The sequence below is a fragment of the Abrus precatorius genome, unplaced genomic scaffold, assembly GCF_003935025.1.
Source record: "Abrus precatorius isolate BTA unplaced genomic scaffold, Abrus_2018 Scaffold5, whole genome shotgun sequence".
NCBI lineage: Eukaryota > Viridiplantae > Streptophyta > Magnoliopsida > Fabales > Fabaceae > Abrus > Abrus precatorius.
In genome coordinates this window covers 10,103,096-10,115,180 of record NW_020874395.1, presented here as the reverse complement: position 1 = coordinate 10,115,180, position 12,085 = coordinate 10,103,096, and the positions used below count along the sequence as shown (strand labels likewise).

Here is a 12,085-nt window from a genome sequence, read left to right as displayed (position 1 = left end):
TGTTGATTCATGTAGGCATCTTTTAGTTTTAAAGACATGACCTTTAAGTGAAAGGATATATGACTTTTAAGGGTGTCTCTTGGTTTTAAAGACATAACTTTCAAGTATAAAGATATAACTTTTAAGGTATCTCTTGGTTTTAAAGACACGACTCTTAAGTGAAAAGATGTAATTGTTCACTTATGTTTAAATCATCAACTATAAATAAACCCCCATTATTGAACATGAGATTTTTTTACTGTGTATAACAAATGAGTTTGAGTGTTCATAAATTTTAATTTCAAGAGAAAAATTTCTTGTTATTGCTAGACAAAAAAATTTAAGATTTCATTGTATCTTGAGAGAGTATTGTCATCAATCCATAGCAACTTCATGTGGGAACGAATATCTCTCTAAAGATAGCGATTGATTTCGTGCCTTAAAACCAGTTTTTCAAATTCTTGTTCATCATCTTCTATACCAAGTTTCTTAATATATATACATTCAATCGACCAACGTTATGAATGAGCAAAATATTAGATGATTTACCTTTGCATGCTTAAGTAGTAAAACACAATTTAAATTGAATTTTGGATCTTTTGTGAATTATATATTAAAAATTTATGTTTTTAGGATGCTTACAACCAATAAGTTGCTTAGATTATAATACAATCCTTCTATGATATTGTATGAATTACTTATTATTTTATACTTTAATAATTGTATCAATTTTTACTAACAATTATCAATGGAAGATTTATTTAAACTTTTATTTAAAAAGATTTTTCAATATCATCAATTGGTATAATGCAATCATTCAGTGTAAGTTTATGTAATATATATACATATATATATATATATATATATATATATATATATATAAATGCTAACTTTGGAACTTTTTTAGCCACTCTGCATATGATGAAGCTTGAAAGCTTAAGCTGCTTCATACAAATTTAAGTAAATTTATATATGTAGAAAGTTCAAACAACATACTTTCAATTAAAAATATACGTGCAGAGAAAACAAAAGCGAACAAACATAAACCTTATTCAACTAGAAACATTTTAGGAAAGGAAAAAGAAAAGAAACAATAATCACCCACGAATACAGTTTCTCAACACCATCAACTTCTTCAGCTTTGCCATCTTAATTACCATTGTAACATAAATATCGTCTGCTTTCTCATCCACCCATTTAAAGTAAGCATATCTAAAACTCTTCTTAAACAATAAGAAACCAATCACTCCCCATAAACCAGTTGCAAAGCCAATTGCTATGACAAAGAAGAACCATATTCTTTCTACCTTATCTTTGTTGCCTTCATCATCTGCATTACCTTTGCTTTCAGGGGCTATATTCAAACCATCACCAGGGCACTTTGTTGGAAGTGGAGATCCACAAAGATATGAGTTACCGACATAAATAGATGGGTCACCCAAAGTTAAAAATTGATTATCTTTAGGAATAGGTCCTGAAAGATTATTGTGTGACAAGTTTAAATGACTGAGTGAAGTCAAAGCAGACATGCTATTTGGAATTGTGCCAGAAAGTAGGTTATGTGAGACATCGAAGGATTCCAATGATTTCATATTCCCTATCATCTTAGGGATCTCTCCTTTCAAATGATTGTTTGACAAATTCAAGCCATGCAGTCCAGTGAGACAAGTTATTCCATTAGGAATGGATCCAATCAAATTGTTTCCTGATAAGTCCATGTTCACTACTAACTTCAAGATTTTGATGTAATCAAGTTCTGTTCCTTTCATAATTTCTTTGACATCCTCTTTATTCCATTCAGGTTCAGGAGGTTCTGCACCTAATGTATCACGAAGCATGTAAGCCAATTCTTCCTTTGCTTGGTTTGATGATATGTTTAGAGTCATTCCGGTGAGATTGCCTATGCACCAAGGTATGAAACCTTCCAAATTGTTACGAGAAAGATCCAAAATTTGTAGGGTTGTGAGTTGGCATAGTTGGGAAGGGATTTTACCAGTAAGCATGTTTTTTGGCAATCTAAGAATTTGTAATGAAGGAAAAATGTTTGTGGTCCACAATGGTATGCTCCCAGAAAATTGATTCTCACCAAGATCTAAAATTAACAATTGTTTCATACTTCTCAAAGGCACTGGAAGCTCCCCTTGAAGATTGTTATTGTTCAAATGCAACCATAATAATGAAGAAAGCTTTCTGAATGAACTTGGAAACACCCCTGACAGTTTGTTTGATGACAAATTTATTTCTTCCCATCTATTATTATCCTTCCAACAATTTGGAATTTCTCCAGATAAATTGTTCTTTGAAAGGTCAAGGTTGACCAACTCCATTTGGCACAAAGAGGTTGGTATTGAACCAGTTACGAGGTTATTTCCAAGTAACAAATTCGTCATTTGGGGCATTATATGACCAATGTTTTCTGGAAGTGAACCATTGATTTGGTTATTAGCAAGGTTTAAGTGAAATAGATTATGGTTCCAACAATTCAGTATCTCACCAGATAAATTGTTCTTTGAAAGGTCAAGGTAGCCTATTATCGTTTGGCACAGAGAGATTGGTATTGAGCCACTTATATGGTTACTTTCGAGAATCAAGCTCCTTAAATTAGGCATTATATGAACATTATATTTTGAAAGTGAACCACTGATTTGGTTATTTGAGAGATTCAAAAACCCTAATCGAGGCATGATTGAAGACCACTCTTTTCCTACAGAAATCATTCTGTCTAACTTATTTGATGAAAGATCCAAGCTTTCTAGATTTTTAAGTTGATTGAAACTGTGAGGAATGAGACCAATAAAAGAATTGTTTGAAAGATCAAGATATTGAAGATTTTCAAGTTTCCCTAGACTTTCGGGAAGAGTCCCATCCAACTTATTGTTTGATAGATATAGATATCTTAACTTTGATAATTTTCCTAGAGAGAAGGGAATTGTCCCATGAAAAAAATTTGAACTGAGATCAAGATTCTTTAGATTTTCAAGTTGTCCCAACCAACTTGGCAACTGATCACTAAATTCATTATCAGTTAAATACAGTCCTTCCAAATCATACGTATTGCATCCAGATAATTCGCGTTGTCCAAATGGTTCCCCTCGAAGCTTGTTTTCTGTTAAATATAAGCTTTTTAATTGACACATGCTTTTGAGCATTGATGAAAGAGAACATTCCATCAGAGTGAGTTCATTTTGACCAAGATCAATATAGACAAGGCTCTTCAACTCAGCAAACCATGATGGAACTGAAGTGAAAGCGTTATATGAAAGTTGGAGGGATTGAATGGAAGTCATGTTTCGAAATGCCTCAGGAATTGGACCATGGAGCATATTCATTGAAAGATCAATATCCACAAGCTTTAAGTTAGCCAACCACAATGGAACTGAAGATAAGTTGTTTTCTGAAAGGTGGAGGGAGTGAATAGAAGTCATGTTTCGAAAAGGCTCGGGAATTGGACCATGGAGCTTATTTCCTGAAAGATCAAGATCCACGAGCTTTAAGTTGCTCAACCAGGATGGAACTGAAGATAAGTTATTTTGTGAAAGGTAGAGGTATTGAATGGAAGTCAAGTTTTTGATACCGTCAGAAATTGGACCATAAAGCCAATTTCTTGAAAGATCAAGATACATAAGTGATGACATGTTTCTGGAAGCATCAAGTTTTGCACCACGAAGCCCATTCAATGCATGATCAATAACTTTTTGTTTCCCAATGTAACTGTACAAAAATATGTCCGTGGAGTTAGAAAGGTCATGAACCCCATTCAATGAAAGATCAAGAAACTTAAGTTTCTTAAAGTTATGAAACCATGATGGGACCGAAGTGAAATGGTTCCCTGAAAGTTCGAGGGACTGAATGGAAGGCATATTTTTGAAGGCATCAGGAATTGGACCTTGAAGCCCATTGGTTGAAAGATCAAGATGCACAAGTTTGTTAAAGTTGGGAAACCAGGATGGAATTGAAGTTATATTGGTGTCAGACAGGTAGAGGAATTGAATGGAAGTCAAGTTTCTAAAAGCATCAGGAATTGATCCATCGAACTGATTCCCTGATAAATGAAGGTCGACAAGGGATGTCATGTTTTGGAAACCATAGAGAAGTGGAAGTGTAAGTTGATTTTCCCCAAGGTGAAGAACTTGAACTTTAGTGAGATTGACAAGAGGCATGAGTGAGCTGTGAAGATTGCAACCACGCAAGTAAATACGTAACAAGGAAGGAAGCTTGTTAAGTACTCGAAACAGTTTGTGTGCATCCCCAAGGTCAACACCAGTCATGTCAAGGTGTTCCAATGACTCAAGTTGAGAGATCCAATTGATGTCATTGGCTTCTAAAATAAAATTCCAACTGAGATCAAGAAGGGACAGGTTCTTGAGATTTCCCAGGCTGCTCGGAATCCTGCCATCCAAATAAGATTGAGAGAGAGAAAGGTACCTGAGACGTTGCATAGAACCCAAGAACATTGGTATTTGACTCCGATTGAAACGATTTCCGCTGAGGTCTAAATATGTTAAGTATTCCAACTGCAGTAGACTTGAATCAACATTTGGAGCTCGCATGAAAGGGTCATCACTGTAGCATTCCTCTGGAGGATCGAAAAATTTTGGCCAAGATGGAGGCGAACAAGGATTTCGGAGATCAAGTTTGACAACATGTCGAGTCACATTGTCGCAGGCTATTCCCTCCCACTGGCAACAGTCAATACCTTTCCACGAGGAAAGCCTGTTTGATGGATCAGAGGTGAAGGAGGCTTTGAATTGGAGAAGAGCTTCTCTCTCTTTTCCTATGCAGGCAACGGGTGAACTTGCACACAGACATAACTGAATTTGTGCAATGATTTGAGCTAACAGCAAAAGTAGCACAGAGGCAGGACGTAGGTGTCTTCCCATGTTTAGGAAAACAGAACAGATATTTTAAGTGTTGATGCTTTTGGATAATGGGTGTGGAATCACTTCACTTATATACACACAAACACACACTCCATTTCACTCTATGAATTTCTTGGAAGCTCATGTATGGAATCAATTGTCAAGTCAAGCTTTCATTTACACTTTTAAATTCCCACGATAATGGTCGTGTACACCTATTCATTCGACCCAGATTTATTTATTGCTTTATTTAATATTCTTTTATTAAAAATAATAACCAAATTTATATTTTTAGCTTAATTGATTTTCAGTCCGCATATTTAATTTATATTCAATTTTAGACTCTCTATCTTTAATTACTTATATATATTTTTTTAATTATTCAAATTAAACTTCTCACTCCAAACTTTCATATAATAATTATTAAATTTAATATATCATTGATTTGTAAAGATTCGTACAGGAAAAATATGTATGATATAATTAAATAAAAGCAAATTGTTTATTATATTTTATGCATGTTATTTATTCTTTATTTAAATATTTTATTCATTTTTATTAATTCATATAGATTAATGACCTCTGTTATACCTTTATTAATTAGTAGACAAGATTTAAAGGTAAAAATTTAGTTTGAATCATTACAAAACTAAAAAAAAAAGGTGAGCAATTAAATCTAAAAAAAAAATAATACAATAATTAAAATATAGAAACAAAAATTATAATTCAATCTAGATTTAAATAAAGATTATGCCAATACTGAAAAAAATCTTGATTATATGTTATTATCTTAAATCCAACCTTTTCGCGTTTTATTGACTATTAAGAAAGTGACAGCTTCTTCATAAATAATAATTAAATACGATAAAAACATTATAGAGAAAAGAGCAGACTAATGTTGTATTATTTGATGACTTGTAATATTTTCAAACTTAAAATATAAAAAAATAATATGTACTATAATTAAAAAAAAGAAAATATATATTTTATGCATGTTATTTATTATCGTTATTTAAATATGCTACTCATTTTTACTAATTTATCTAGATTAATGATGTGTTATACCTCTATTATACTTTTATTAATTAGTAGACAAGATTTTAAGGTAAAAAATTTAATTTGAATAATTACAAAACTATAAAATTTAAATATGAAAAATTAAAATTAAAAAAAAATTCACATGAATAAAAATATAGAAACCAAAATTAAAATGAAATCTAGATTTAAAGAAAGAGTATATCAATACTAAGAAAAAAGATTTTAATTATGTGTTATTATCTTAAATCCAATGTTCATGTGTTTCATTGACTATTAAGAAAGTTTCACAAACAATAAATAAATAAGTGTTAAATTAAAAGTGATATTGTAATATCTCAACACTAAAAATATAGCATGACTAGGAAGATAAAATTGAAAATAAAATTTATCATATATATGCTTAATACTAGAATGTTTTAATAAATCACTACACCATTAATAAGAAGGGATGCAAACAAACATGGAGTTCACTTTGGTTCTAAATAAAGATTGACTCATTTAATTATCGAAGGCTAGGGAGTGAAGTGAAGCGAAAGAAGGTGTGTGACACTGTTCGCTCTGAAGGTTTGGAGTTTTTAGTAATTCAGGAAACAAAACTTGAGACATGTGATCACACCTTATGTGCGCGTCTGTGGGGTTCTATAGATTTTGATTGGATTGCCTGCCCTCTGTTGGCAGAAGCAGGGATATGCTTTCACTTTGGGACATATTAAAAGATAAAATACTTTTTTTTTTTTTTTCTGGTACTAGATTTCTAGGTGTTTTCTTGCAGGTATTGACTACGGGAACCTATGTGTTGTGGTGAATGTCTATGCATCGTGTAGACTAAGTGAAAAGAGAAAGTTATGAGATGATTTGCTCATGACATGGAGGAGTTTTGACATATTTATGTGGGTGTCTTCAATGCTGTGAGATAGGTAAAAGAGAGGAAGGGTTGTCAGGCAAACCATGATATATCTGAAATAGATGGCTCAATTCTTTCATTCAGAGAATGAAGCTTATGGATCTTCTACTTGTGGACCAAAAATACTTATGGATAAGGGGATGCTTCTATGATGAGCAGGCTTGATAGAGTTCTTATTTTTGGTTCTTGACTTGATTACTAGGGATATGGTTTTATGCAAGTTCTGAACAGAGATGTTTATGATCATTGCTCCATTATTCTAAAGCACAAGGTGGTTAACTGGGATCCGAAGCTGTTTTGATTTAAGAATTATTGGCTGATTGATAAAAGAGTTGTGGAGGTAGTGGAGGAAGCATGGAAAAGAGATATTACTCTTCTGTGGGCTGCCTAGAGAGCTAGGAAAATGTTGAGGAATGTTAAGATTGTTTTGAAAAAAAATGGAACATTGAGGTGTTTGGAAATATTATTAAGGTGATCTCTAATCTAACAATTGAGTTAAGCTTGATTGATGATAAGAATTTTGTGATGGGACTTTCCGATGTGGAGAAGAAGCATCAACAAATATTGGTAGGTAATATTTGGAAGACCAGGAAGAATAGGGAGAGTCTTATAACTCAAAAAGCTCAAGTGAGATAGGAGAAGAAGGGTGATTTAAATACAAAGTTCATTCATTTATGTGTTAATAGGAGGAGGTGACGGAATAATATACATGCGTTCTAAATTGGAGAGAGAAGTGTTGAAGAGGTTGATGAAATTAAAGCAAATGAGGTGTCTTATTTTGCGGAGCATTTTAGTAGTTGAGGTTGGCTTCGACCTACTATTGATATTAATGATTTATGAAGAGTCTCGATTCTACGAAATGAGAGGCTTGTTAATGCTTTTTTGGAGGAGGAAGTAGGAAGGTCAATTTTGGAGTGTGAGGGGGTTAAAAGCCTGGGGACTAATAGTTTTAATTCTGTGTTCCTTAAGAGGTTTTAGGAAGTGATCAAGGGAGAAGTGATGGGTATGCTTACTGAATATTTTAGAAATGGGAAACTACCTAAGTCTTTGTTATCCTACTTTGTAGTGCTTATGCCAAAATGTCTTGCCCACAACAAATTTCTGATTTTTGGCCTATTTCATTGCTAAGTTGCCTTTATATGATTGTTTCCAAGCTTTTGACGAATTGGTTGAAAGGGATTCTGGATTCAATAATCTTGGAACAATAATCAACTTTTATTCTAGGAAGGAACATGTTAGATAGTGCTTGTTGCTAATGAGGTAGTTGATTATATGTGCAGGCATAACAATAGGTGTTTTGTGTTCAAGCTTGATTATTGAAGGCTTATGACTTGGTAAAGTGGGGATATCTTTTGCTTATGTTACGTAGCTTCGAATTTTCAAAAAAATGGGTCAGTTGGATGGAAGCTTATGTGTGTGGGGGTAGCCTGTCAACTTTGATTAATGGTTGTCTTGTAACACCTTATTCTCAAAAAATCATGCAATATATGAATTATTATTAATCGATTAAAACAATGCATTTTTTCCATAATTCTATAAAATTTATAAAACAATTTAGTCAAATTTTCTTTTTGTTATGTACATAAATGAAAAATTTAAAGATTTACAACATTAATATAATGATATTAACAAAGATTAAAAATATTAAATAATTATCATAAATACAATTTAGAAATCTTCATAAGAAACCTACATATACAGTACATATTACATACTTTGAATATTACAAACAATTTATCAAAATGAATAAGATTTTACAATTCATAAAATATATACAAATCCCAAAGTAGTTTTCCTCCAAATTCAACTACTGAGACAGGTCCTACTCATCTCCAGCATCCTAACTCTCTGTCTCAGATAAATCTTTCGAATCCAGATTGTTGTCCGATCCTAGATAGAGATCTCCTGAATCGGCTCTAACATCTGTGCCAGTATCTCGCTTAAAGGTCCATCTGGATGGTCTTTCGAGAGAGTCATGATTGTGGTAAGTAAATAAGTACGTGATGGCTACTGGACTCCTAATAGTACCTTTATACATATATACACATAAGGTCTGGTGTATTCTACTTCTTGGGAAGTCAAAAGGAATGCTATAAAAGTACTCCAATTCTATCATAACAAAAGTTCTAGGTTTATTATCTACAAGAATAGCAAATTTAAAATAACACAGTCTTTGGTATTCATTAAATACATAATTCAACCTAAAATGTACAAAACTATCAATTAACCTAATCCTTCCTTAAGGCTCTGTCATCTTGATTCCCTGAAATTATTAGTAAGGATGAACAGAATCATTTAGCATAAAATCATAATTTTAACATAAAAGCAACACATTCAATTTCACGAATTCATAATTATAAACATTCACATCACACCTAACATTTAATGCTTTAGCATTCATTTTCCTTTCTCTCATTCCAACATGCACTTCCAGTGCATTGTGATCACAGATATCAATGCCTCCAGCACTTTTCGAGGTTTTACTTAACTAGGTAAATAGTCATTGGTTAGTCAATGCACACGAATACAACATGTACAATAATTGGGCCCCTTAACAAAGGCACAGTCAGGATTCTCTTCAGGAAACAAGTGTGAGGCCATGTGACACATTCGCTCTCAAAAAGAGTGTGTACACATATGTGAATGTCGCTCACCACCTTACGTTTCTTTCAGATTCTCATCGTCTCTGAACTCTATACTCCTAGTATATCTCTGTAACTATTCACATTAGATTCAATTTATACTCAACTCTTAGAGTCATTCTCATAATTATCCTTTCTTCCCACCCATAAGATCGTGCTTAGTAAAGCACTTCCAGACTAATTATATTCTAGTTCATTTGATATCAATATCTTTCCAACATACCATTTTACCCAGATATATTTCATAAAATCTCATTATAATCATTCAGTAGATTTAATTATCTTCCATATTAAGTACTCATCTATTCTCATATCATATTCACATAACAGTGCTCTATGAGTACAATATAAATACTATAGTAGAAAGATAAAATAGAGCGTTCCTTACCTCAAAGATGAGCTCAAAGAGATATATGAAAAAGGCTCAAGGTTCACGGATAAAAGTTTTCCTGAATATCTTGAGAGATACATAAGGAACAAAAACACGAGAAACAATCGGAGAAAATCAATTTTAACCCAAAGAAACTTATGTGGAATCGTTCGGAATTAAAGTCCAAGCTTGATTATGAAGAGAAATCGGAGTTTCTGAAGCTTTTATCTGAGTAAAAGGAGGAGAGAGTTCAGAGAAAACTCAAGAGAGGGACGTGAGTTTAAGTTAGAATAATTTTTCTCATGCGAAAAATCTCTTAAATACCCTTAGCCCCGCTCGTTCTCGCTTGAGCGAGGTACAGATCGCTTGAGCAATGGTATCTTGCTTGAGCGATGAGCATCTTGCCTGAGCGAGATATGCAGACAATGGTCTCGCCTACTCTTTTCTGATGCTCACTTGAGCGAGCTCCATCTCGCCTGAGCAAGATGGTGTCTAGAGAGCATGTCATTCTTCTGTGGGTCCTAGCTTGAGCAACCTATCTTGCCTGAGCGAGACCCTCAGATCGCCTGAGCGAGATTACTTTTGCTTGGGTGAGGTGACTTTTATCTTATCTCGCTTGAGTGAGAATCATCTCGCTTGAGCGAGATAGCTCTGCAGCAAGATATTTCTACACGCTCAATCTTGTTTGAGCGAGATTTACCTTGCTTGGATGAGATCTCCTGCACCAAAACTTCTCTAAAAATCCTCTAAACTTATCTCTAATTGCATTCTAATACTACTTAATATTAAATAACACATAATTACTAAAAAATGAGGAGAGGGTGTTGCATGTCCTACATCAGAGGTTATATTAGGCGAGCCCTAAAATAGGGGGACCCTCTTGCCCCTTTTCTTTTTCTTGTGATAGTGAAGGGGTTGGAAGTTCATATATGGAAGGCAGTGGCTTGTGGGTTGTTCTCTAGTGTAAAGATTGAGGTTGAGGGACTAGATATTTCTTTGCTGCAATTTGCTAATGACACATTAATTATGCGAAAGGCTTTGGTTCAAAACTTGTGCACTTTAAAAGTAGTATTATGTAGCTTTGAGTTAATATCATGTATGAAAATTTAACTTTCATAAAAGTTGTGTATTAGGGATTAACACTACCGATGACTTTAAAAACTTAGCTGCGGAGTTTCTACATTGTAAGATTGGTAGCTTCCCATTAAAGTATCTCGCGCTACCGTTAGGTGTTAAGCCAAGGAAGCCTAGTGAATGGAAGGGTGTGTTAGAGACTCTTAAAAGAGGTTGGCATCATGGAAACATAGGTATTTATCAATTGGAGGCAGGGTGACTTTGATTAATACCATTCTTAATTTGATGTCATTGCACTCATTATCCATTTTTAAAGTGCCAAAGTTGGTGAAAAAGGAAATTGTCACTATCCAGCAAAATTTGTTATGGAAAGGTGTTAAGGATGGATCTAAAATCTCCTTGGTGAAATGGGACACAATTTGTAGACCATGGAAGAATTATTGCTTGGGTATTAGGAATGTGTAGTGGTTTAATTGGACGCTTCTTGGTAAATAGTTTTGACGAGATGTTAATTTGTTCTAGTTCATTGTGGGTGTTGGAAGTTAGGTATAGCAGATTAGCTTATTCTATTCAATGTCCATCTGTACACAACAGATGTTCTTTGTGGTGGTGTGATATTTTGGAGGTTATTCATCAAGGAAATTTATGGCCAGATGAGAAGTTGGATAGGAGTGTGGGTGCAGGTTTATGTACCCTTTTTTGGAGAGATAAGTAGGTAGGCGGGGTGCGATTGTGTGACACATTTCCATGATTGTTTGCAGTGGCAAGGAATGTTGAATCTTGTGTATTAGAGAATAGTTTTTATGATGGCACAAGGTGGGTTTGGGATGTTAGGTGGCGTAGAGGACTCTTTCAACATGAGCTCCCAATTTTTAATCTTTTGTTGGAGCTTGTTGATGAGGTTTTTATTAAAGTGCTACAAGAAGATAAATGGGTATAGAAGGTAGATTCTTCAGGTTGTTATTCAGTGCAATCTGGTATTCATTACTATTTGAACTTTTTGGTGGTCCTAATAGTTTAGATGAATGTACAGTGGAGGCCTTGCAAAGGCTATGGAGAAGGAAGATCCCTCTTAAGTGTTTAGTATTTTCTTGACAATTGCTATTAAATGCACTTCCTTGTAAAGCTCTGTTCATTAATCGTGGTATTCAAATTGACGATTAACTTATTGCTTCTGTCATAGTTTGGAGCAACTTCCAAGTCATTTGTTTTTAACGTG

General features: G+C 33.8%; 1 protein-coding gene across 1 annotated transcript; it reads right to left on the bottom strand.

The window, feature by feature from the left end:
• Positions 1-1,017: 1,017 nt before the first annotated feature.
• Positions 1,018-4,859, bottom strand: LOC113867768 (receptor-like protein EIX2). The gene is made up of 2 exons (XM_027503226.1): positions 3,732-4,859; positions 1,018-3,437 (listed from the first exon to the last, which is right to left on the bottom strand). Exons 1-2 carry the CDS (start codon positions 4,857-4,859, stop codon positions 1,077-1,079), a joined length of 3,489 nt encoding a protein of 1,162 aa, XP_027359027.1. The 3' UTR covers positions 1,018-1,076.
• Between the last annotated feature and the right edge of the window lie 7,226 nt (positions 4,860-12,085).